We start from the raw sequence: 27,935 nt of genomic DNA on the forward strand, positions 1-27,935 counted from the left end.
CGCATCTTTGTGGGTCAATCAGAATGACCTCCAAAATGTTCTGTTCCTGGACCTCCCACTTAATGTGATTGCCATCACCTGGGTTGAACTTGGTAATTGATAGAAAGGTGTTTCAGCACAAGTGATGGCAATTACCAATTAAGAGCAAAGTCCAGTCATTTTATCCCTTCTGGAATGGGTCATGTTCGGAGGTTATGGTAGGCCCACCTGTAGGGAATGTGGGCTGTGTTGGGTTGGCTTATGCAAGGTTTAAGCCAGTGTTTCTCAAACTCTGTCCTCGTGGAACCCTAATACAACAGACTTGCCTACAATCCCAGAAGCTGCTGGAGGTTCCCAAATCAGGGTAGTCCCACACAGCCCCGAAAGAGTAGAGACTGCCCCGCATCCTGCCCTGTTCCTCCTGCAGCGGACAGGATGACGATAAATGCAGGGAAACCCCTGTGACATCACTGAGGGGGAGGTGCTAGAAGACATGCCATGACCCCCCTCGGTAAATATACTTAATGAGGAGTTTGTACTAGACACAGTATGCTCAGGAATAATTAGTATCACCTGTAGATCTATCGTATTCATTAATTCAGGCGCCCATAACTTATTGTGACTGACCTTTACCTTAACCTTAAGCTATCTTCACCTAAAATAAATCACACGAAATAAACCACACAGAACATAAATCAATACACAGACAACCAAATGCTAGTTTTCAAAAGGTCAACAAGCATTTATTGATTGGTGACCATATTTAAGCTAACTTGAAACTAAATTTGAATTGTAATTTTTGTCTAGGTTTTAAATAAACTTTAAACTAAATTTGGAGGATGGCAGAGAGAAAGTAGCTACCAATGGCAGCCCAGTCAACTTGATCTCATCCAAAAACCAAGGAGAGGCTCACCACCACCTCCGACCTGCATAACCTGCATTGTGCGGGACCCACCACCCTTTAACCTGGCAGAGCAGTGGGCACTCCCACACAGGAAACACCCTTTGTCCAACCGCATGGAAAGGACACGCTCGCCGTCCTACCAAAAGGGGGTGCCCTACAATGACCTCTTATGCCATGCTTTGACTGCTGGCTGGTAGCGACTTCCCACCAATCTGGCTATCAAGAGCCAACAACAATCGCACCACAAACTGAAATGGATGCCAAACCTCCAGGGCCAGAAACCCATCACCAGTAATATGAAGTATGAACCCCTCTGAGGTAAACTCCCCTTATACTCCCCATAGGCTGCTCCCTTATCACCAGACTACCACAGCACAGCCCACCTGAAACTGAAACTAGCCTTACCCTTGCCCCAAAAGATAGGGCTCTTATGTGGCATCGTACCTATGCAGCCCTCAGCCAGTTTAATACAACTGTGCTACATGTATTTGATCTGGAAATCTACCATCGCCATTAGGCAGCTGCCTAGTGCGCCGGGGTCTGTGGGCGCCAGCGCCGAGTCTGCCTATCACAGAATGACAGATGTCTATGAGGGAGACATCCTTTTGTACTGAATACAGGTGGCGGCTGTGGAACATCTAAGATGTCACCTCCACACCTTCACTTGGGTATTGCGTTACACATGGCGTTTATTGTGTCGTCCCATTGGATGCCCTGCAGGCCAGATGCAATGTTCCGTTGCATTGCGTTCAATGAGGTTCGGATTGGACAAACACTGGTTAGGAGGAATCTTCGGTGAGTTTTTATTTTGTCCCCATTCATATAAACGTTGGGGGTATGTTGCGGGTATTGGGGTGCCCCGATGTTCCGGTAACTCTCATTCCTGAGCGGTTTTAGCTTCCTTCCTGTCACTGTTATTCCTCCTGTCCGCCTGATCTTGGGCCTTATTTTGGTTCATTCTTTCTGACAAAATCCTTCTTAGATGGACAAAACCATGTGCACTGCAGGGGGGGCAGATGTAACATGTGCAGAGAGAATTAGATTTGGCTGAGTAATTTTGTTTCTGTGCAGGGAAAATACTGACTGCTTTATTTTTACACTGCAATATAGATCTCACTTTGAAGTAAAACCCCACCCAAATCTAATTATCTCTGCACAAGTAACACCTGCCCCACCTGCAGTGCACATGGTTTTGCCCATCTAAGAAGGATTTTGTCAGAAAGAATGAACCAAAATAAGGCCCCTTGTTACCTGCTGAATATCATCTGCTCCTCCTGTCCGTCTCCCCTGGATCCCTCCCCTGTGTTCTGTCTATTTTCTTCCACCCAACCACTTTAATTATTTTAACAATTAACGTAATAATCTGTTTGACTTAATTAGCAGTTTGGAAGCAGCTGCCGCTGTGCAACAGTTAACCCCACGTGCGCTGCGAGCTTGGAAACCCCCCTGGAGCTATTACAAGTATTTAAGCGTCAGCTCTCAGGCGCCGGACACGGCCTCACAGGTCTTTGACCTCAAGGACTCACTTGGGAGCTGTCATTTAATTACAGCTGCGGAGTAGCCGGATTGCTCCAGGATATGTGGCTGCTGTGAGTCTGACATGTAGCAGCGATGTCAGCGAAGCTGCAGATTGTGGCTTTACAGCAGGTAATGCAGATTTATGTCTGATGGACCCGCTGGGCCTTGTTCACTAAGCGCTGCTACAGTGCTACGGCTCGATCTCAAACAATTGAAGATGACACTAATAGTTTGAGTCTGTGCGTAGTTTTCTGTGCAAATAATAATAAGATACCGGTTTCCTTATGTGACATCTCCTGAGAGGGTGCAGTAGAAGTCATAAGCAGGTGATTTGTTTGTGAGTATGAGTGGGGTATGGGTAAAAAACGGGCAGGACAACAGAACGCAGGACCGGACAGGATCCATTCATCAATCTCTGTCATTCTGGAGCTTATAGTCATACTTGCCTACTTTTGAAAACTAGTTTCAGGGAGATTATAGTTGATAGTAAGAATTTTGCACAGCGCCCCATTGAGAGGGCGTGTCATGCTCCACCCAGAGGGCGTGTCTAGTTCCATATATGGAGAGATTGTGAGCGTGGCACCTAGAAGTGTGGGTGTGTACTGCTACATCTGAGAGGAATCTTTTAAAATGACTTATATCCAAGTGTAGATGATCCCCAAAGCAGTTAGTAAGAGCTACTATACTTGGTAAAGTGCCGGGAAATGGTGCTGATGATTCAATGTAAATATATCTGTCTCTCATTCCTTTTTCCCCAAAAAATGTAACAGTGTAATATGGGCTAGGTGACATGAGGGAGATTGCTAGACTAATGAGGGAGAGAGGGAGATTGCTGCTATGTCAGGGAGTCTCCTTCAGAATGCAGGAGGGGAGGTAACTATGATGTAACAGTGTAATGTGGGCTAGGTGACATGAGGGAGATTGCTAGACTAATGAGGGAGAGAGGGAGATTGCTGCTATGTCAGGGAGTCTCCTGCAGAATGCAGGATGGGAGGTAACTATGGTGTAACAGTGTAATGTGGGCTAGGTGACATGAGGGAGAGTGCTAGACTAATTAGGAAGAGAGGGAGATTGCTGCTATGTCAGGGAGTCTCCTGCAGAATGCAGGAGGGGAGGTTACTATGATGTAACAGTGTAATGTGGGCTAGGTGACACGAGGGAGATTGATAGACTAATGAGGGAGAGAGGGAGATTGCTGCTATGTCAGGGAGTCTCCTGCAGAATGCAGGAGGGTAGGCAACTATGCTTGTAGTGTGTGTGTGGGGGGACCAGAATGTTCGGGACCATACAGTGAGGCATGTCCTCCGTGAAAGCTGTCACATGCATTCCCCCTGGACAGGCCCATTCAGGACAGGACAGTACAAGCTCCGGAATGCAGAGTATGAATGGAGTCTGTTTGGTCTGGGGTTCCGTGGTCAGGTTCGGTTCCAGACCCCGTACGAGTGCGAGTTTGCAAGTAAGATTCATACTTTGAGTGCTTCTTATTATCCTGCTCTATGGGGCTCATTCAGACCTGCTCACAGGGCTAGGTGTGTTCAAAGCCCAGCGAGCAGGTTAACATGCCCGCCAAGTGCACGCATCTGCCCGTTTGTCCTGCAGCTCCAAGTTCGGGTAACTGGCTCTGTCCGCTTCCCTGTTTATTATAGCAAAGTTTGAAAGTGAAGGATGTGATCGCACTTTGATTGACAGCGGCAAGGTGGCAGTGACTCAGTATTTAGGGGGAGTGATCCGGACAGTGCAGGCGTGTCCAGACTGTGTTTTGGGGCAGCAGAAAATAGCAACATAGTCTCCTGACCACTTGTGGCTCTGAGCCTATGCCCAACGCTGGCCACACACCCGCAGCACGTCGTCTGCATGTCATCCAGGTGACACTAATAACCCGTCATCCATCACAGAGAAATTACTAACATGTGCATGGATCAGAATCGCTCGCAAATACTACCAAATGCTTAATGCAATGTAAACCAATGTACAGTGTGCTAAATACTGCGAGATGTGGCCACGTATAACAGGACCATTTCATGCAGCTCCATGCCAGACCAATCTCCAAGTGCAGACTCAGTGCGGGCCCATCCTCCCGTGTGCAGGCTCAGTGCGGGCCCATCCTCCCGTGTGCAGGCTCGGTGCGGGCCCATCCTCCCATGTGCAGGCTCGGTGCGGGCCCATCCTCCCGTGTGCAGGCTCAGTGCGGGCCCATCCTCCCGTGTGCAGGCTCAGTGCGGGCCCATCCTCCCGTGTGCAGGCTCAGTGTGGGCCCATCCTCCCGTGTGCAGGCTCGGTGCGGGCCCATCCTCCCGTGTGCAGGCTCGGTGCGGGCCCATCCTCCCGTGTGCAGGCTCGGTGCGGGCCCATCCTCCCGTGTGCAGGCTCGGTGCGGGCCCATCCTCCCGTGTGCAGGCTCGGTGCGGGCCCATCCTCCCGTGTGCAGGCACCATGCAGGCCTCCTGTGTGCAGGCTTAGTGCGCACCCATCCCACCATGTGCAGGAACCATGCAGGCCTATGACGCGATTGCATCATTTTAACCCTGCCCCCTCTTTGCAGACCCGCGATTTCAGTTAATTAAACCAGCAGGCAAGGGGGGAGCGGGGGCTATCTCCAGAATGCGGGAGACTTGCCCACCTTCCCGGGGGACCGGGAGGAGGACCCGATTTCCGGGATGCTCCCGGCCATTCCGGGAGGGTAGGCAAGCTTGGCCTATCCTCCCATGTGCAGGCTCCGTGCGGGCCCATCTACTTAGGCAGCGCAGTAGACTGGATTTGTGTCAGGCTCTTCTTTATAAGCGCAGGTCTCTGGGAATATGGCACCTGTGCCTTATACCTGGGACTATCTCTACTACACATGATCAACAAATCCTCCAACATGACCCATTCCATTAGGTACAAAATGCTCTGTTCCTGGACTTCCCTGTCAGTGTCAGTTACAGAGGTGGGACTCCAGCACAGTCCATAATTCAAAAAAAGGGGGGGGGGGTCACATCAACTGCCAGTGAGTCCAGGACAGTGATGTTTGGGGTGGCTTCCTTTTTGAATATTGGACTGTGCTGCTGGCAAGTAAGTCCAGCAACAGAGCATTTTGTACCTAATGGAATGGATCGTGTTGGAGGGTATGGCTCAAGTCACTGGGAAAATGTTGCGCTGCCCTTATCCTCTGTGATTTGTATCCATATAAATGGAAAGCACCTAATACAGCTACTAATCAGCTACTCTGTGCTTCCAAGAAGCTAGGAAGCAGCCCTGAGCCTGCAGTGCGGAGTGGTCACATCAGTGGATGTGTGTCTGCTGTGCCATGTTGCTAGGCAACTGGAAGCTCTGAATTTCAGTAACAAAACACAAAACTCCTATAGTATCCATAGAGGACCAGGTAGCAGCTGACAGGTTCTGCAGGACCCGGCATGGTCTAGGTTGGGGCTTAGTCACCCAGAGCATGCCCACCAACTGTACCTTTTTTGGCAGGTACAGTACCATTTTTTTATGGCCTGCAGTTTTTTGGGTCTATAACTGCTCATTGTAAGTATAGGAAAGGGGACATGACCACGCCCCCTTTATCCATGGCCACGCCCTTTCCGAATTCATACCGGGTTTTGCTCTTCAGATGTTGGAGGGTCTGCTAAAGGCTTATCTGGCCTGCCTCTTTGTCTAGGCCGGTGCGCAGGGTGACAGGAGGCAGGACCGAAGAACCTCCGTGCCTGGCATCCCTCGCTGCCTTTCCTCCAGTTCCTGCATCCTATGGGCACCAGGCATATCCCTTAGTGTCTCACAACGGGAATCCATCTCTAGTGTACATACAAGGGTGGATCAATAAGTTCCTGTAGTGGCGCTGCTGAGGAAAGTTGTTATTATTATCGTGTACCACCATCTTTCAAACAACGCCATACCAAATTTCAGAACGATTTATAGGTTAGTTTTTCTTCCACCACGACAATGCACCGGCCCCCTCATCCGGAAGTGTTGCAGCCATGTAGCATGAATTGGGTGGATCAATAAGTACCTGTCTTCATAAGTACCTGTCTTCAAACACAGGTACTTATTTATCCACCCGGCCCTCGTGTGTGTATATATATCAGGGTTGCCGACTTTATTATTGTCCTCTCCGGGAGAAGCCCGGAAAGGAGAGTTTCAGCAGCAGCTCAGGGGGCGGGGCTTAAGTGTGACGTCACTAAGCCCCGCCCCATGATGTTAAACCAGCTAATTCAGGGATCTCCGTGGAGGGGGTGGGGCTAAAATGACGCGATTGTGTCATTTTAGCTCCGCCCCCTCCTCTGAGACCCGAGGATTGCGGCATTTTAATGCCGCGATCCGGGGGACAGCGGGGGTCCCCCCTGAATCCGGGAGGGTTGCCCACCCTTCCGGGGGGCCGGGAGGGGGACCCGATTTTCAGGAGACTCCCGGAAATTCCGGGAGGGTCGGCAACCCTGAGATATATATATATATATATATATATATATATACACACACACATCGGAATCCGCACACAATTCAATAGTTCATCACGGTTGTGCTCACTCCAAGGCACAAGACCACCATATAGAATTTTGAAAGGAGGACACTCACCAATTCGCCGATTAAAACTTCTATTTATTCAATTCATTAAAATATTGAACCTCAAACAGTCGTCAACGTTTCGGTCCGCATTTCAGACCTTCTTCAAGACAAACATTGTAGCAGCAAGAGATCTTACTCCAACAGAGACCTAATTAACACTGGTCCCATGGTGAACCTATATACCCACCCAAACAGGAAGCGCCTTCCCACAACCAATAAAATTTCACTCAATTCTAATATGTTTATAAGTAGAAATGGGCTAGCTCTAGACTTAACCCAGACCTGTACTGTATGCATAGGTATTCAAAGCTATAAGAGATGCCACCCAACAATATGTACAGTATAATAGAAAAAAACAACCAGTCACCGGGTATAACGGCGTGGAACGCACCGCCATCTTGTTTCCGCCTTCGGCAATTAGTTAAATTCCAAATGAATGGCCAAATACCTTAGATTACCCGGATCACCAATTGGCGGGTTAGCTGTGCTTCCACAATTGGTCCCCACATCACACATCATCCGACCGAGCCGCCGGACAGATCAGCCGTGCGGCCCCACTCGGTGTTCCACAGTGACGCGTCAGCCGGATGTGACGCGTATGCTGTCCATCCGGTGATCTCAGGGACACAGCGCTAGGCTTGCGTCTCATTGCCTAGCAACCATATGTTGTCAGGGACCGGGACATCTGTTCAGTGTTTGTCCCCCTTTTTTTGTAGATAGAGTGGAGCAGGGAGGGTAAAAGGAATTTTTTACCCTCTGGAGTAGAAATATAATCTATGGGTTAATAGACCCATGGGTTGACTCTTTGTGTTTTCTATGTATGTGTGTAATGTATGTCTTTATTGAATCAGAATCATCTTTATTGGCCAGGTATACTTGCGTATGCTTGGAATTTTTTGTGGTAACAGTGCAGCATCAATCAGGGAACACAAAGGGGGTGGGAAGAGAGGCATAAACATTAGGGCGAAAAAACTGAAATTGAGAAATTCAAAATCGGCTAGTGTGGAAAAGTTGTGACTTGACTTGAATAAGAAACGTGCAAAAGCTTTTTGATCTGAGTCAACATCTTCTGTTCTGACAAGAGGCCTGAAGTTTCACTTTTTTGGTGAAAATGACGAAAACTGTGAAGATGCTCCAATCTAGTTAAAATTATGTCATGATGTCTTAGAGTGGTTTATTAATATACTTTAGCTTAGTAAAAGAGAGTACGAGCTTGTCTTTGTGCAAAGTGACTGACTTTGGCGAGAGAAAAAATCCCTGATAAATGACCCATTTTCGTGGTTTCAATTGTGAATATGGTGCGGAACGTGTTTTTATTTATTTTTATTTTTTTTGTGGGAGAGAATGCTCTGTAATTGATGTGATCAGGAAAAGAAACTTGGTGAAAAAAAACAGGGTAAATCCCTTTTGTTTGCCCTATAGAATAGTGCACCTCTGTGTCTTCTAATGTCCAACAAACTATTTACTGAATGCTCCAGTAAGTTCAGTAACAATGCATTACACTCTGTTCTTTAGGTGCAGGATTTAAAACACTTCTGTTTATTTGTTTATTAGTTTATTTGTTTAAAAAACAGTTTTGCATCCCCTATGCTGGGAACATGAAAGGGCTGCATTATGACATACTGTATAGTTATGCCAAAGATAAGCCAATATATTAACAATGAAATACGTTGAACTGTATTATGATGTAATAAACAAATACATCTAATGTTTAGTGATATTTAAAATGATACATTAAACAGTTTACACTGTTACTTGTAATACTTATTGTAACAGTTACTGTTTTTCAATAACAGACTACAAGTTATTTCTTATTAGCAAGATCTGACAACCAGACACTGTTATTGATAAGACACAATGGGGCAGATGTATGACTGGGCGTTATGGGGGAGAAGGGGTATCAGCGCACGTTATGTGCACTGATGCCACTTCTCCCCCATGTATGATGGAGCCAGTGTGCGGTAAAGGACCATATTGGTGCTGCTATCTAATACCCCTTTTAGACCAAAACGCCGGGTCACACCTGGCTTTTTGGACCCTGGTTGAAGCCGGGTACGACCCAGCGTTTAGGGGCATTTACACCGGACGGGCTTAAACGCCCGCACCCCCCTCCCGCCCCTTCCCGGCGCTTGAAGATGACAGCGCGATGTCATCTTCAAGCGTCGATCGACGCCGCCGTACCCGGAACGCTGCTGGGGGCAGCCCAGCACTAAGGTAAGCTGCTAGGCTGCCCCCAGTCCCCGCGCGCACCCCCCGCCATTGGACAGGAGGTGAATGGATGCCGCACACAGGCTTCCGTTCACCTCCCTCCCCCGCCGCTGCTGCTGTCTGCAGAGTATAGCAGACAGCAGCCCCGGCTGTCAGTGTCAGACTGACAATCCGTCCAACCTGCGGACGCTGCGGTCCCCAGGTTGGACGTTCCCCATTCATGTAAATGGGAGCCGGGTCATCCGACCCGGCGTTCCCATTTACACCGCCCTCTACCCAGGTCCTAGCCGTGTTCTACCCAGGTCAGGACCTGGGTAGAAGTCCCGTGTAAAGGGACACGGCGTTAGGGATTTACACCGCCGAAGATCCGGGTCTGACCCGCCGCTGACCCGGATTTTTCGACGGTGTAAAAGGGGTATAAATGATAGCAGGCCGAATGTATGAATGGTCAGCATCATAACTAATGAAAAGGTAATGAGGCTTTTCTGTGAACGGTTGTATCACTGCCTTTTGGCCCTAATTCAAACCTGATCGCAGTAAAAATTTGTTCTAAAAAATGGGCAAAAAAATGCTGCACTGCAGGGGGCGGGGGCAGATGCAACAATTGCAGAGTGAGTTAGATATGGGTGGGGTGTGTTGAAACTGAAATCTAAATTGCAGTGTAAAAATAAAGCAGCCAAAATTTACCCTGCACAGAAACAAAATAACTCACACAAATGTAACTCTCTCTGCACATGTTACATATGCCCCCCCCCCCCCCCCTGCAGTGCAGCATTTTTTTGCCCATTTTGAGAACAAATTTTTACTGCGATCAGGTCTTTACCGCATGCTGGCTCCATCATACATGGGGGAGAAGCGGTATAGTCCACGTAACGTGCGCTGATACCCCTTCTCCCCCATAACGATCTTTCATACATCTGCCCCATTGTGTCTCATCAATAAGAGTGTCTGATTGTCAGATCTTGCTAATAAGAAATAACTGTTGCAGTCTGTTATTGAAAAACAGTAACTGTTACAATAAGTATTACACGTAACAGTGTAAACTGTTTAATGTATCATTTTAAATATCACTAAACATTATAAACAGAAGTGTTTTAAATCCTGCACCTAAAGAACAGAGTGTAATGCATTGTTACTGAACTTACTGGAGCATTCAGCAAAGAGTTTGTTGGACATTAGAATTCACATACTGTAGGTGCACTATTCTATTAAAGGCAAACAAAAGGGATTTACCCAGTTTTTTTTCCAGCAAGTTTCTTTTCCTGATCACATCAATTACAGAGCATCCTCTCCCAAAAGAAAAAAAAAACACGTTCCGGAGAAAACACCATATTCACAATTGAAACCATGAAAATGGGTCATTTATCAGGGATTTTTTCTCTCGCCAAAGTCAGTCACTTTGCACAAAGACAAGCTCGTACTCTCTTTTACTAAGCTAAAGTATATTAATAAACCACTCTAAGACAGCATGACATAATTTTAACTAGATCAGAGCATCTTCACAGTTTTCGTCATTTTCACCAAAAAAGTGAAACATCAGACCTCTTGCCAGAACAGAAGATGTTGACTCAGATCAAAATGCTTTTGCACGTTTCTTACTCAGGTCAAGTCACAACTTTCCCACACTAGCCGATTTTGAATTTCTCAATTTCAGTTTTTTTCACTCCGCCCTAATAAACATACATCACATACATTTCACATGTATCTAGAAAAGTTCGAGTTAGTATTTAGTATTTGGTATGTTCAATACGGTTTAGTTGGTGGACAGCTATGGGGAAGAAGCCTTTTGTAGTTCTTGTAGTCTTTGCTGGGATGGACCTAAAACGTCTGCCTGACGGAAGGGGTTCAAACAGGTTGTGGCCAGGGTGTAGCTTGTCCGCCAAGATCTTTCCTGCACGCTTATTGACCCTGGCTAGGTATAGTTCTTGGACAGTGGGGAGCTCCGCCCCAATGATCTTTTCTGCCATCCTCACCACTCTTTGCAACTTTCGTCTGTCATTCTCGTTTGCTCCTCCAAACCAGATTGTGATCGAGGAGCAAAGGACAGACTCTACTATGGCAGTGTAGAAGATGAGTAGCAGCTCCTGCGGGATGTTGAATTTCTTGAGTTGCCTCAGGAAGAACAACCGCTGCTGAGCCTTCTTGACAGTTGTAATGATGTTGGGACCCCATTTGAGGTCGCAGGAAATCTTTGTTCCTAGGAATTCGAAGGAGTCGACCCTCGACACTACTCTGTCAGATATTATGAGTGGGTGCATGGCATTTGGTTTCCTTCTGAAGTCCACCACCATCTCCACCGTTTTGAGGGGGTTGAGGTCAAGGTTGTTTCCGCTACACCATTTAGTTAGCCGATCCACCTCCCGTCTGTATGCCGACTCGTTTCCATCCATGATTAGGCCGATAACCGTTGTGTCGTCTGCAAATTTTATAATTTTTACTGACTGTTCTGCTGAGGTGCAGTCGTTTGTGTAGAGGGAGAAGAGCAGGGGGGAGAGGACACATCCTTGAGGGGCACCGGTGCTAATTGTGCATGTGTTTGACATGAATGCGCCTGCTTTCACCGCCTGTTTCCTTTCAGTCAGGAAATCAGTGATCTAGGAGCATGTAGGTTCTGGGACTCCTAGTGAACGGAGTTTTGGCTCCAGGATGTGAGGGATGATAGTGTTGATTGCCGAGCTGAAATCAACAAATAGTATCCTTGCATAGGTGCCTGGACTGTCCAGGTGCTGTAAAATGTGGTGCAGCCCTAGGTTGACTGCATCCTCGACACTTCTGTTTGCTCGGTAGGCAAACTGCAGGGGGTCGAGGTGAGCATTTGTAACAACTCTCAGGTGGTTCAGCACCATACGTTCAAGCACTTTCATGACCACCGATGTTAGTGCAATCGGCCTGTAGTTATTGAGGTCTTTCGCAGTTGAGCTCTTGGGAACCGGGACGATAATTGAGCCTTTGAAGCAGGTGGGGGCCTTGCACATTTCTAGTGAAGTGTTGAAAATCCTGGTAAAGATAGGGGCGAGCTGGGTTGCACAGGTCTTGAGGGCAGATGGAGACACTCTGTCTGGGCCTCCAGCTTTCCTAGGGTTGACCCTCTTGAACATTCCTTCTACCTCTGTTTGGTCCACCTGGAGAGTCTGGGGGTGGCAGTTTTGGAAGGAGGGTGGGCAAGCCGTTTTGCCCCGGTCAGGGGTAGGACTGATGCAGGTAGCTTCCTTCTCGAACCTGCAGTAGAAATCGTTCAGCTCGTTCACTAGTTTCTGGTGCATGGTGGAGGGGGTTCGAGAGATCTTGTAGTTGGTTATAGCTTGCATGCCTCTCCAAGCTGACGCGGGGTCGTTGGTTCACAGGTTGTTCGCCAGCTTGTCTGAGAATCTTTTTTTTGCCAGCTTGATTTCCTGTGTTAGGGAGTTCCTGGCCTGTTTGTACTGGACAATATCACCACTGCGATAGGCTTCTTCCTTTGCCCGACGGAGCTTCCTGAGTTGACCGCTGAACCATGGCTTGTTGTTGTTGAAGGTGCGTGCTGTTTTGATTGGCACGCACAGGTCCTCGCAGAAACTGATGTAGGCTGTCACTGTGTCGGTCAGATCGTCTAGGTTTGTAGCGGAGGATTCAAAGACTCCCCAGTCTGTGCATTCGAGACAGGCCTGAAGCTTCATTTTTGCCTCGTTTGTCCAGCTTTAGACTGATCTGACCACTGGTTTAGCTGACCTTAGCTTCTGGGTGTAAGTTGGTAGAAGGTGGACTATGCAATGGTCAGAGAGGCCCAGAGCTGCCCGGGGGATAGCCCGGATGTATTAGAACTAGTCTAATACATCCATATAGCTGCGACCATGGTGAATCCAATACCCACTTGTGTAAAACAAGATAGATTTTGATGGTAGATAAATGTATACAAATGCAGAACATATGCTTTATTTCCTGATAACATTTTTGTTGCTAGGCAATGAGATGCAAGCCTAACGCTGTGCCCCTGAGCTATACACAAACACTGAACGGATGTCCCGGTCCCTGACAACATATGGTTGCTAGGCAATGAGACGCAAGCCTAGTGCTGTGTCCCTGAGATCACCGGATGGACAGCATACGCGTCACATCCGGCTGACGCGTCACTGTGGAACACCAAGCGGGGCCGCACGGCTGATCTGTCTGGCGGCTCGGTCGGATGATGTGTGATGTGGGGACCAATTGTGGAAGCACAGCTAACCCGCCTATTGGTGATGCGGGTAATCTAAGGTATTTGGCCATTCATTTGGAATTTAACTAATTGCCGAAGGCGGAAACAAGATGGCGGTGCGTTCCACGGAGTTGGAACGCACGCCGTTATACCAGGTGACTCTTTGGTTGTTTTTTTCTATTATACATATTGTTGGGTGCCATCTCTTATAGCTTTGAATACCTATGCATACAGTACAGGTCTGGGTTAAGTCTAGAGCTAGCCCATTTCTACTTATAAACATATTAGAATTGAGTGAAATTGTATTGGTTGTGGGAAGGCACTTCCTGCTTGGGTGGGTATATAGGTTCACCATGGGACCAGTGTTAATTAGGTCTCTGTTGGAGTAAGATCTCTTGCTGCTACAATGTTTGTCTTGAAGAAGGTCTGAAATGCAGACCGAAACGTTGACGACTGAGAAATCATACAAGTCCAGTCTTTGGGGTGCAACTGGCCGCAACCAGTTTTATTCAGCAGAAAATAAAAATAAACATCAGAAGAAAACACCTTGCCTGTCCGGCACTAACTAAACACCGGATAACTCTAACTATCTCTAAACAAAACACCAAGTTTTCCAGTCACTACTGGATGGCCTTACTTGCGTCAGAAAGCTTGTTCCTCTCACAGAGATTCTGCAGCCTCCCCAGGCAGTCTGCCCACACTGATCAGTCCAGCAGCTCTACATGGGCCTTGCACAGCTGCAAGTGCTGATTAGCCCTCTGTGAGTCCAAACACCTGAGCTGGGCCTTTACTCAGCTTTAACAAAAAATAAACATTCTCATGGAAGCTTTCCTGTTTCTAAAAGGTGTAAGACAAGAACCTGGGACAAATATACCTGCCCTCAAACACTATTCCAGTGTGTAGAAATGAGGTGTGCCACCTCATTTCTATCTATACACAGTAACGGGATACTCTCACGCTACATAGGTGTCACAGATCTGCTTATTCAAGCTTACCTGACTGGTGATTCTGCTCTGTGTCTCAGTCTGACTCAGTTCTAAAGCCCGGGGGAGATATGTTGCTCAGTTTCTCCTTTTCATCAGCGACCAGAGATGGTTGCTGATGGAAGGGAACCTCTGCCGGGGGAGCCGCAGAGGTAATCAGCTGGTCGCAGGAGCAAGCTGCTGCGACCAGCGATTATAATGGGGCTGAAAACGGGAGCGCACACCCGGCGATTTATCGCCTGGGCACACTCCCATCACTGGCAATATGGTCGCCTGCGACCATATTTTCCATTGTTTTCAGCCCCTATCGCCCCCATGTGTACACAGCTTTACTCCATTCATGCTGCCAATCAGTCTGTGCATTGCTGGCTCATTGATTGTGCACCTGTTGGAAATCCAGGCTGAAGCTGGAATCACCTGTAACCCTTTGATATCCTGTTCCCTGTGACTCACCTGTTTAGTTCAGACTGAAGTCTTCTGAATTCATGCCTCAGATTGAAGATTCCCCTCTGTCTTTTCGTCCAATCAATGCAAGGCAGAGTGGTTAAATATCCTGCTCAAAGACTCAGTCTTGTGCACCTTTGTGTATATATGGTTGGGCAGATAGGAAAATCTACCATAAGGTATTTGGCCAACCCCTCAGTGATCCACTGACTTGGTACTGCCCTTAAGATGGTAATATCAACACGTCTTTTGATCCTAGGTATGGGATTGGTCGGGCAGTGTTCATAAGGGGTGTGGTCTGCCAGTTGCCTTAAGATCTCTTGGTTATATTCTGTCTCGTTTTGCAACACAATTGAGCCCCCTTTATCTACGGAACAGATAATCAGATTAGGGTCGGCTCTCAAAATGGTAATGGCTTGTCTCTGGGCAGGTGTCAAATTACTGAACTGTCTATCCCGGGTATCAGCACACACATCATTATGGACCAATCTCTGAAATGTACGGATGCTGGCATTTGTCGAGGGGGGGATCAATCAGGCTGGGTCGTAATAAGGTTCTGGTGATAGATGGATCATTACTAACTGTTTTGTCATAGAAAAATTGGCTGAGGCACCTTTTACGACCGAATTTGTAGTGGTCAACTTCAAAATTGACCACTAAAACGGGGCGTTGTTTCCACTATTCTGTTTAAATACAGCTTTTTTACAAGAAGACCTACTAGTGCCACTGCCTGTTTGATTTATTGCTATATATATATATATATATATATATATATATATATATATATATATATATATATAACTCAAGGGTAGGTTTTAGGTAACAGAAACATCCCTCTGAATATATATTATGAGCTGATTTCCCCCAGATGGCCGTAAGGTGACGCACTGTATGTTCTTGTATTGCAGGTGGTGAGTTTTGTCAGTCTCCGCTATGACAGCGCCCCACCCTGGATGGTTTTATGTGTGCTGTGGTGTTCCATGGCGCAGACCCTGCTTCTTCCATCATTCATCTGGTCCTGTGCCCGGTACCGCGCCGACCTGCGCACTGTGTGGGAACACTGCGCCTCCATGTTGTCCGACAGCGGAGATGAAGGTGAGACGTGGCGCAGGAGCGTATAGAGTCGTACAATCTTCACTGGCGCGGCCTCTCTCCCAGAGTATCGCTAGTGTGGTTTTGGCCACCATGAGCACTTATGGACTCAGTACTTAGGGGTGCGGTTTGTGGGAACGTTGCACGTGCCTTATTGTGTATGTTAGCCACCATCCAGCCCCGCCCCCAGTATGGCAAATCCCACAATATGTGGGTCTTCGAGGAGGGGGCGGGTAAATAATAATCCCCCCCCTGAAAATGCCATGAATCGCGGGAAATTGACGCTGCCGTGAGGGAGATGCGGGGAGGGGGCCCCCGGTATCCGGGAGGGTTGCCCTCCTTTCCAGGGGAGCCAGCAGGGGGACCTGATTTTTGGGAGCCTTCTGGCCACTCCGGGACGGTAGATAACTCTGATAGCCCTGTGTATGTTGCGCCATCGCAAATAAAACAAGATACATTAAAGAATCAAGTAAGAAATCATCCCCAACCATCGATGGCGTCTGCACCAATGCCCATCCCTACTCAGCAACAGCCAAAAACCTTTACTACCCCTCATGCCCACACACCTCTATCACTGCCCTGCCTCCTGGTCTCCTGCCCCGTAACTTCCGCCAGTGGGGACCCGCTCACCCTGTGTTGCCCACATTCCCCTATCATGCTTTACCACCCAGCCTCCTGCTCTCATGCACCCTAACTCCCACCCAGTAGGAGGAGACACTGATTCAGGGCCACCGTCCTGTACTGCCACGCTGGACCCTCACCCACTGGCAGAAGCTGCACAGTGTCCCCCACCCTCCTCTTTAGTCCCCCTTATGCCCATACACCCCTATCACTACCCAGCTTCCTGTTTTCCTGTGTCGTGACCTCCGTCAGTGGGGAGCCGCTGACCCCAAAACACCCTAGCGATTTTTCTAAGCAATTTTGCTTAAGCAAAATAGGCCGGGTAATGTTTCAGAATGGGAGATTGTTTTCAGTATCTCTCATTCTGTACACACAGAAAGATTTGCAGTCATTTGCTAAGCAATTTGACTAGATTGTGACTGCATGCACTGACTTAGTTAGCAAGAGATATTTAATCTCTCGGAGCATGCACACGGAGAGATCTGTGCTTACATTCTAAACAATCTAGTCAGATTGCTTTTTAATTAAACAAAACAATACACACCCCCTTCCAAATTATATGCTCTCTATGTAACACATTTCACCTATAACTCAAGTTGCAATACAGGCATCTTTCATACAATTCTAACCATATTTCGGTACTTGTGTACAATCACGGCTCCCACGATGTCCATCGTATGGTAAAAAATTGCATTGCATGCGATTTTTAACAGAAATGCATCCAAATGCATTGAAATTAGTATCAAACATGTTCAATGGCCCCCAAATGTCATTTTTGAGGCTGTACCACCCCCACTATCAACGCGAACCCGAAGCGTGGCGAGCGCAGCGAGCCCGGGAGGGGCGGCGGTACGCGTCCTACGACCTTTTCATACCCCCACTATCCACGTCGGCGTAGAGTTGAGAATAGAAAGTGTGGCGAGCGCAGCGAGCCACCGAGCCCGAAGCATGGCGAGCGGACACGGATACCTTCACAGGTATCCGCGGGCTTCACAGGTGTCCGCGTCACCTCGCGGGGCTCGCTGCGCTCGCCACGATTCGGGCTCGGTGGCTCGCTAAGCTCGCCACACTTTCTATTCTCAACTCCACGCCGACGTGGATAGTGGGGGTATGAAAAGGTCGTAGGACGCGTACCGCCGCCCCTCACGGGCACGCTGCGCTCGCCACGCTTCGGGTTCGCGTTGATAGTGGGGGTGGTACAGCCTCAAAAATGACATTTGGGGGCCATTAAACATGTTTGATACTAATTTCAATGCATTTGGATGCATTTTTGTTAAAAATCGCATGCGATCGCATGTGATTTTTCAAAAAATGCTTAAAAACTGCAAAAATCGCATGCCATCGCATGCCACTATATTTGGCATGCGATGGGAGCCGTGAAAGTACACAAGTACCCATATTTCTCACAATACAAACGTTCACAAATTAAGGGAGCGCAGCCCCTTACTGCCGGTGTGAAGAGCGCCCGTAGGGCGCGATGAATCACCTAGTATACCAAATCCAGCTAGACCGTACCATACCGAAACTGTGCAGTGCTCTGTATTCGCCATTGACTTGTATTTGGTTGCGGAGTCTATCGTTATCCAGGCAAACTGGCGGAAATCAACCAAAAACGTCAGTCAATCAGAATCTACGTCTTATATATTTAGCAACTTCTTGAAGATAATACCTAGTATCTGATTGGTTGCCCATAGCAACATCCCATGTGAAATAGAAGTCCTATCACGGTAAATTTCCCGCACAGGGTCAAACCCCCTTGAGAACAATGCCAACCAATCAGCTTCTTCTAGCTGCCATTGATCTAGTGATTATAAAACTGCTAGCTAGAATTCCATGTCTTCTCTGGAAGGGTTGCTATATCGCCCCCTAGTGCTTATTAAGTAAAAGACAACTCGCATATATTTTCGTATGTGATGTAGGCCAAATTTGTAGTACGGAGCATAGGGCACACTTGCCTACTCTCCCGAAATGGCCCTCACAGGTTTCCACTCACCCCTGCTCATGGCTAGAAAGTGGGCGTGGCTATGATGTGATTCCTCGTGTCATTGTAGCCATGCCCCCTGCTTTGCAATGCATTGTGGGTGGCAGAGCCATGTTGACACGTTAATGGCACTTACCTATGAATAAGTATCGCGATACACAGGAACATATGCCGCGATGTTCTGATTGGTCGCTATTGAGGCGTGTTAGTCTCTCACTGCCGACTAGGGATGGCCATCGAACATCAGTGATTCAAAATCATCGATGGTTTATGGTCGATGTCGAATACTTTTGCCATCGATGGGGGGAGGAACCAGATGGTTTCCCTCCATTGATAGCACAGCAGAACCGGTGGGTTTTTTTTTTTTTCAAGGTGCATAGACACTGAGCATAGCTCCGCCCCCTGGCAACCTGGAAGTAGAAGCCCCACCTTCATGTTCTGATTGGCCCACATGCCAGTCAGTCAAAGAAAATGGATGACCATTGGTAGCTAAAACTATCAATGGTCGTCTAATTACATAAGAACATTCAGTAGGATCTGGTATAATAGTTAAAACATCCATTTGTTAGGGAGACATTTACTGAAGCTTCTGAAAATGAAAACTTGAGTAAATTTACTAGCAACCAATCAGATTCTAATTCTTATTTATTTAGCACCTTCTTGAATATAATAGAAACTGATTGGTTGCTATGGGCAACATAGCATCTTCACTAGAACGCCCATCTTAGTAAATGTACCACTTAGGGTCTGAAGACGGCCGGCGTCCATGTGTGATCGAGTTGAGTCTTGCTCAGTTGTCCTCGATTACCTTTGTCCTCTGTGTGTTGCCTAATCCACCCCCTGATCTTACTGCCCCCTCCTGTCTGTGTCCTTCATGGCGCCTCTGTTCATTTCTCTCCCTACAGACAGCGTCAGGGACGACTTTGCAGATGGCCGTCTGTGCGAAGTTCGCTTCGATTCCAATGGCACCGCCATAAAGAGAGCTCCGCACTACCTGGGAGGGGACCTGAGAGATGGGAAATTCCTGCCTGTCAGACATATCCTGTTACCCACCGACCGCGGCCAGTACCTACAGGTGCACCGACACCAGGTGAGACCACTGCCATGGTAACCGATGGTCCCAGCGGCGGTATACTGTAACCGGGGGGTCATGGAGAATAAATACTCTGCCTATCCTAATTACTGCCCCAGCTACATCCCACAATCCCCCGCTGCTTGTGCTACCGACAAGCTGAGAGTTATCAGTGTAGAATGCTGCCCCCTATTGTGCATACAGTATATGAACAAAGTCTGCATCTTACTGAGGTGATTTATTAGTATAATGTTATCTTTTTAATAGTAATTACCATGTGATTTCAAGAAATGTTTTGCTATGTTTTTTTTTAACATGGGAAAATGGGAAGGTCGACACTCAAAAGTTTTTTTATGGTCACAGTCTGTGTCACCCCTGCGGCTGTTCTCTGCCCGGCGTCCCATGCTGGTTCCAACTTCCAAGGGACATGGGCGCCGCCATGACAACCCGGTGTCAGCTGACTGCCTTGCACCAATCCCCAGACTCTGAGCCCTGTCACATTCCCAGCACTGCACGAATACTGACCTCTGCTGCGGTCATGTGCTTCCCTAAAAAAACAGCGCACATGGGGGGGGTTATAAGAGGTTAGGTCACCAGTAGTCAGCACCTTTAACAAGTGAACAGCTCAGGATTGTACCATCGGCTCCTAGGCCGACCATTGGTAACCAGCCACGATACCCAGCTTGTAGCATCGGCTCCCAGGCCAATACTCAGCTTGTACCATGGGCTCCCAGGTTGACCTTCGGTAACCAGCCCAATACCCAGCTTGTACCATGGGCTCCCAGGTTGACCATCGGTAACCAGCCCAATACCCAGCTTGTACCATGGGCTCCCAGGTTGACCATCAGAAACCAGCACGATACCCCAGCTTGTACCATCGATTCTGAGACCCACCATCGGTAGCCAGTCCGATATATAGCCTATACCATCAATTCACCAGTTCACAGTGTCATCAGCTTTTCCTTACTTCTCTGCCTGTGTTATTGCACTCAGTATGAATAAGGAGAACTCTGTCAGAGGGCCACAACCTGACCATCAGGTGCAGCAAAGATCCTTGCGGTGTACCCTGGTGAATGCCACCAGTGGGCTTAGACTCCGCGCCTCTGTCAAAGTATTCACCAATCTCCAGGTCAGCTGTGCCCTGCGTGTATCACCCTACTTCCAGTGTTCATAAAGCCCCACACTTTTGCTGCACAGTTTATCAAACCAAGCCCTCCAGCGACAGGGACTGTAGCTTTTGTGGCTGAAGTGCTTGGTTTGTTTGCTAACCAAGGCAACAAACTACCGATCGGTTTAACCCCTTCCTGACACAGCCAGTTTTTGCGTTCCTGACAGAGCCATTTTTTTCAAATCTGACATGTTTCACTTAAGTGGGGATAACTTTTTTTTGCTTTTACTTATCCCAGTGATTTTGAGATTGTTTTCTCGTGACACATTGTACTTCAAGTTAGTGGTAAATTTTCGTCGATACAGTCTGTGTTTTTTTGTGAAAAATACCAAAATGTCGGAAAAAAATGGAAAATTTAGCAATTTGCAAAATTTTAAATTTTCTGCTTGTGAGACAAATAATCATACCACTCAAAATAGTTAATAACTAACATAGACCATATGTCTACTTTATGTTTCCATCATTATTTCAACTTCCTTTTAATTTTTTTGGACACTAGGAGGCTTACAATATGAATAGCAAATTTTCAAATTTTCAAGAAAATTTCAAACACTGATTTTTTTTAGGGACCAGTTCAGTTCTGATGTGACTTTGAGGGACTTGTATGTGAGACACCCCCATAAATGATGCCATTTCAAAAACTGCACCCCTCACAGTATTCAAAACAGCATTTTGGAAGTTTGTTAACCCTTTAGGTGTTTCACAGGAATTAAAACAAAGTGTAGGTGAAATTTCAAAATTTCATTTTTTTTGCAGATTTTCAATTTTAATACATTTTTCTAAGGAACACAGTACATTTTAATAGAGAAATGTGACTAAAAATTGATTCCCCCAATTCTTTTGTTTTCATAAATATCCTATATGTGGCCCTAGTGTGCACGTTGACCAAACCACAGGCTTCATAATAGAAGGAGCACCTACTTGATTTTGGAGCCTCCTTTTTATGAGATTATTTTTTAGGCACCATGTAGGTTTCTAGGCACCATAAGATGCTAAAAGTTAGGAACCCCCCCACAAGTGACCCCATTTTGCAAACTACACCCCTCAGGGAATTCATCTAGGGGTATAGTGTACATTTCAAACCCCCAGGGGTTTCACCAATTGTGGTACAACTGGGCAGTGAAAATGAAAAATTAATTTTTTTACACAACAATGCAGTTCTGGCTCCAAATTTGTCATTTTCACAAGGAATGAAGGAGACAAAGCACCCCAAAATCTGTGCCCCAATTTCTCCCGAGTACGGCAATGCCTCACATGTGACCAAAAAATACCAGTTGGGTGCATGGCAGGACTCAGAAGGGAAGGAGTGATTTTTGGATTTTGCAGCTCAGATTCTGGTGGAATGTTGGTGGGTGCTATGTCGCATTAGCAAGACCCCCGAAGCACCAATACAGTGGAACCCCCCCACAAGTGACCCCATTTTGCAAACTACACCCCTCAGGGAATTCATCTAGGGGTATAGTGTACATTTCAAACCCCCAGGGGTTTCACCAATTTTGATACAACTGGGCTGTGCAACTGAAAAATTACATTTTTTACACAAAAATGCAGTTCTGGCTCAAAATTTTTCATTTTCACAAGGAATGAAGGAGACAAAGCACCCCAAAATCTGTGCCCCAATTTCTCCCGAGTATGGCAATGCCTCACATGTGACCAAAAAATACCAGTTGGGTGCATGGCAGGACTCAGAAGGGAAGGAGTGATTTTTGGATTTTGCAGCTCAGATTCTGGTGGAATGTTGGTGGGTGCTATGTCGCATTAGCAAGACCCCCGAAGCACCAATACAGTGGAACCCCCCCACAAGTGACCCCATTTTGCAAACTACACCCCTCAGGGAATTCATCTAGGGGTATAGTGTACATTTCAAACCCCCAGGGGTTTCACCAATTTTGATACAACTGGGCAGTGAAAATGAAAAATTACATTTTTTTACACAAAAATGCAGTTCTGGCTCAAAATATTTCATTTTCATAAGGTATGAAGGAGAAAAAGCACCCCAAAATCTGTGCCCCAATTTCTCCCGAGTACGGCAATGCTTCATGTGTGACCAAAAAATGTCAGGACTCAGAAGGGAAGGAGTGATATTTGGATTTTGCAGCTCAGATTCTGGTGGAATTTTGGTGGGTGCTATGTCGCATTAGAGAAAAAAACAGAGTGGTACAGCGCTGTGCTTAATATATTGTAAATTTATTAAAACAATTTCATAACAATAATATTAAAAAAAAATATATTCAATGTGGCCAACATTGGGACAAACAAGACTAACAAACATATACTTGAAAGCAAGCTTCCCTCAGATGAACCCCTTGCAGGTGTTAATGGGGGTAATTAGTAGTAGCAAATGATTAATTGCAGTTTTTAGAGGGTTAGTATTAGCATATAGTTATAGGAATTTATCCCTCTGTTAGTACCGGTAACTTTTGCAAGATATTCCTTAGAACAGTTCATGAAAGTGCACTTTCAATGGGATATACTTAAGTGATCATCCAGATAAGCAGCAGGGAATTTGTTTGTAGTCTCCTGAACGGACCTCTCCGACCACCGATTGTCGATTGATGGTGGTCCTATCTGAGACTGGTCCGGTAATGATGTCAGGTACAGCTTCAATCCCAATCCTCTACGCGTTTCTCCGCCTTTAGCTCCGTCAGCGGCTTCCTCAGGAGGGGGGGTTCCACTGTATGGGTGCTTCAGGGGTCTTGCTAAAATGTATAAAATGAAATCATGTGTATATATATATATGATTTCATTTTATACATTTTTTAAGCGTTTTACATGCGGGGGGGTTGGAGCTGGGGGGGGAGCGCTGCGGCTGCTTCTAGCTGACAGGGAGCGAGGGAGGGAGAGCGGCTGCCGGAGGGAGAGCAGCTGCCGGGCGGGTGGGAGGGAGAGCGGCTGCCGGGCGGGTGGGAGAGCTGCGGATCGGTGGTGATCGGTGCCAGCACCGATCACCGCCGATCCCTGTGTTACCGAGCGGCTTAGCCGCCGGTAACACAGAAATAGCTGTGATTGGCTGTTCACATTTGAACAGCCAATCACAGCGATCGCCGACCGGTGGGGGCATCCCTGCCCCCCCCGGGCGGCGAGGGGGGATGTCTGCTGTCAGGGACAGCATACATCTCCAAACTGTCACCGCGTCTATAGACGCGGTGACAGTTAGAAGCCATGACGTACATTTATGCCATGTGTCGGGAAGTACTTCCCGACCATGACGTAAATGTACGTCAAATGTCGGGAAGGGGTTAATGTAACAGCTCTACAGTGGCAAAATATCATCATCATTGCCATCCTCGTCCTCACCCATATCCTCCTCACATAAAATAAATGTATCCCCCTTGGAATCCACCATTACGGAAGTCTCTGTACTGTGATGTAATTTCCGGGAAAGGTCTTCCTCGTGGAATTTCCAGTTCATTTTGATGAACATCATCTTTTCCACATTTGAAGAAGTAGCCTCCTGCACCGTTTGCTCACAAGTCTTCTTACTGTTCTGAAAACTTTCTCCCAGTACATACTGGAGGATGGGCAGCTTACGTAATACAAAGCCAGTTTGTACAAGGGCTTCCAGATTGCTTTTTTTCCTTCCAGTACTGGAAGAGACTGTCTCGCATGCCTATTTTTAACTGTGTATGGCCTGCAGAGTCACAATATTTGTATGCACAGTGGAGTATGGCCTGCAGAGTCAGAGTACTTGTATGAGCAGGGGGGTACGGCCTGCAGAGTCACAGTACTGGTGTGCACAGTGGAGTATAGCCTACAGAGTCACAGTACTTTTATGCACAGTGGGGTATGGCCTGCAGTCAGAGTACTTGTATGCACAGTGATGGTCTGCAGAGTCAGAGTACTGGTATGCACAGTGGGGTACGGCCTGCAGAGTCACAGTACTAGTATGCACAGTGGGGTAAGGCCTGCAGAGTCACAGTACTTGTATGCACAGTGTAGTATAGCCTACAGAGTCACAGTACTTGTATGCACAGTGGAGTATAGCCTGCAGTCACAGTACTTGAATGCATAGTTGGGTACGGCCTGCAGAGTCACAGTACTTGTATTTACAGTGGATTATAGCCTGCAGTCACAGTTCTTGTATGCACAGTGATGGTCTGCAGAGTCACAGTACTTGTATGCATAGTGGGGTACAGCCTGCAGAGTCACAGTACTATTATGTGTAGTGGGGTATGGCCTGCAGTCACACTACTTGTATGCACAGTGGGGTACGGCCAGCAGTCACAGTACTTGTATGCACAGTGGGGTACTGCCAGCAGTCGCAGTACTTGTATGCACAATGAGGTATGGCCTGCAGAATCACATAACTTGTATGCACAATGAGGTATGGCCAGCAGAGTCACAGTACTTTTATGCACAGTGGGGTATAGCCAGCAGAGTCACAGTACTTGTATGCACAGTGGGGTACAGCCTGCAGAGTCACACTACTTGTATGCACAGTGGGGTACAGCCTGCAGAGTCACAGTACTTGTATGCACAGTGGGGTACGGCCAGCAGTCACAGTACTTGTATGGACAGTGGGGTACTGCCAGCAGTCAAAGTACTTGTATGCACAATGAGGTATGGCCTGCATTGTCACAGTACATGTATTCAGAGTGGGGAATGGCCTGCAGAGTCACAGTACTTGTCTGCACAGAGGGGTAAAGCTTGCAGAGTTACAGTAGGGTACACCCTGCAGAGTCACAGTGGGGGGACACCAGCAGAGTCACAGTGGGGGTACACCTGCAGAGTCACAGTGGGCTACAGCAAGCAGGGTGCACAGCATAGCATGCCCGCATCCAATATAATGGCGCAAAGCATTGTGGATCATAATAAGACGTGTGGGTGTGAGCAGGCCAGCAGGACACCCTCAGTTATCCAGTGTGAGCCATAGTCACCCATTACTAGCGGTGCGGTCTGTAATAAGGCGTGTGGGTGTGAGCAGGCCAGCAGGACACCCTCAGTGATGTCAGTGTGAGCCATAGTCACCCATTACTAGCGGTGCGGTCTGTAATAAGACATGTGGGTGTGAGCAGGCCAGCAGGACACCCTCAGTGATCCAGTGTGAGCCATAGTCACCCATTACTAGCGGTGCGGTCTGTAATAAGGCGTGTGGGTGTGAGCAGGCCAGCAGGACACCCTCAGTGATCCAGTGTGAGCCATAGTCACCCATTACTAGCGGTGCGGTCTGTAATAAGGCGTGTGGGTGTGAGCAGGCCAGCGGGACACCCTCAGTGATCCAGTGTGAGCCATAGTCACCCATTACTAGCGGTGCGGTCTGTAATAAGGCGTGTGGGTGTGAGCAGGCCAGCGGGACACCCTCAGTGATCCAGTGTGAGCCATGGTCACCCATTACTAGCGGTGTGGTCTGTAATAAGGCGTGTGGGTGTGAGCAGGCCAGCGGGCCACCCTCAGTGATGCAGTGTGAGCCATAGTCACCCATTACTAGCGGTGCGGTTTGTAATAAGGCGTGTGGGTGTGAGCAGGCCAGCAGGGCACCCTCAGTGATGTGAGTGTGAGCCATAGTCACCCATTACTAGCGGTGCGGTCTGTAATAAGGCGTGTGGGTGTGAGCAGGCCAGCAGGGCACCAGTGGCGTAACTACATTTTGGGCGCCCCCCCCGCCGGTAAAGGGAGGGCGCCCAGCAACTCACCCGCCGCACCAACCCCCGCAGTCTAGATGTTCAGATCCGATATATCTGTGGGTACCTGGGGGAGCGGCAGGCGAGGACCGCAGGCGTCGCAGATGGAGACCGGGGGCGCGGCGGGAGAATAGGAAGAAATCCTATTCAAAAGACCGGGCGGCCGCTGATTGGCTGAGCTCTCAGCCAATCAGCGGCCGCCCGGTCTTTTGAATAAGATTTCTTTATATTCTCCCGCCGCGCCCCCGGTCTCCATCTGCGCCGCCTGCCGCTCCCCCAGGTAGCCGTCAATACAGGTGGGGGGGACGCTGCGAGGCGGCTGGGGGGACGGACGCTGCGGGGGACGGACGCTGCGGGGGACACAGAGGCGGCAATTACTTACAGCTGAGCCGGGCAGGGGGAGCCGGGAGCTGTCACTGTCAGTACGGAAGAAAAGAAAAAAAAGCCCATACAATGAATCGGCAGCCTGTGATTGGCTGAGCGCTCTCTCAGCCAGTCAGCAATTGGCTGAGAGAGCGCTCAGCAGCCAATCACAGGCTGCCCATTCATTGTATGGGCTCTTTTTTCTTCAGTACAGACAGCTCCCGGCTCCCCCTGCCCGGCTCAGCTGTAAGTAATTGCCGCCTCTGTGTCCCCCGCAGCTTCTGTCCCCCGCAGCGTCCGTCCCCCCAGCCGCCTCAATGCCCCCCTGCCCCCTTCACATTGCAGCTAACGTAACTATAGCACTGCAGCCCCCGGCGCCCGCACATGCATAGCGCCCCCCCCCCCCGCGGTCGCGGGGGCTGCGGCGCTATAGTTACGCCCCTGCAGGGCACCCTCAGTGATGCTGTGTGAGCCATAGTCACCCACTACTAGCGGTGCGGTCTGTAATAAGGCGTGTGGGTGTGAGCAGGCCAGCAGGACACCCTCAGTGATCCAGTGTGAGCCATAGTCACCCATTACTAGCGGTGCGGGCTGTAATAAGGCGTGTGGGTGTGAGCAGGCCATCAACGCACCCTCAGTGATCCAGTGTGAGCCATAGTCACCCATTACTAGCAGTGCGGTCTGTAATAAGGCGTGTGGGTGTGAGCAGGCCAGCAGGACACCCTCAGTGATCCAGTGTGAGCCATAGTCACCCATTACTAGCGGTGCGGTCTGTAATAAGCGTGTGGGTGTGAGCAGGTCAGCAGGACATCCTCAGTGATCCAGTGTGAGCCATAGTCACCCATTACTAGCGGTGCGGTCTGTAATAAGGCATGTGGGTGTGAGCAGGCCAGCAGGACATCCTCAGTGATCCAGTGTGAGCCATAGTCACCCATTACTAGCGGTGCGGTCTGTAATAAGGCGTGTGGGTGTGAGCAGGCCAGCAGGACACCCTCAGTGATCCAGTGTGAGCCATAGTCACCCATTACTAGAGGTGCGGTCTGTAATAAGGCATGTGGGTGTGAGCAGGTCAGCAGGACATCCTCAGTGATCCAGTGTGAGCCATAGTCACCCATTACTAGCGGTGCGGTCTGTAATAAGGCGTGTGGGTGTGAGCAGGCCAGCAGGACACCCTCAGTGATCCAGTGTGAGCCATAGTCACCCATTACTAGCGGTGCGGTCTGTAATAAGGCGTGTGGGTGTGAGCAGGCCAGCAGGACATCCTC

At 48.3% G+C, this 27,935-nt stretch overlaps 1 protein-coding gene across 1 annotated transcript in view; it reads left to right on the plus strand.

Annotated features, from left to right (window-relative positions):
• GPR162 (G protein-coupled receptor 162) overlaps positions 1–27,935 on the plus strand; it is a 60,682-nt gene that overhangs the window by 26,352 nt on the left and 6,395 nt on the right. Inside the window, exons 3-4 of the mRNA XM_083149702.1 lie at positions 15,661–15,847; positions 19,352–19,536. Coding sequence (XP_083005828.1) covers positions 15,661–15,847; positions 19,352–19,536 — 372 coding nt within the window. The remainder of the gene's footprint in view (positions 1–15,660; positions 15,848–19,351; positions 19,537–27,935) is intronic.

The sequence above is a fragment of the Crinia signifera genome, chromosome 6 (assembly GCF_055691185.1).
Source record: "Crinia signifera chromosome 6, ASM5569118v1, whole genome shotgun sequence".
Taxonomy (NCBI): domain Eukaryota; kingdom Metazoa; phylum Chordata; class Amphibia; order Anura; family Myobatrachidae; genus Crinia; species Crinia signifera.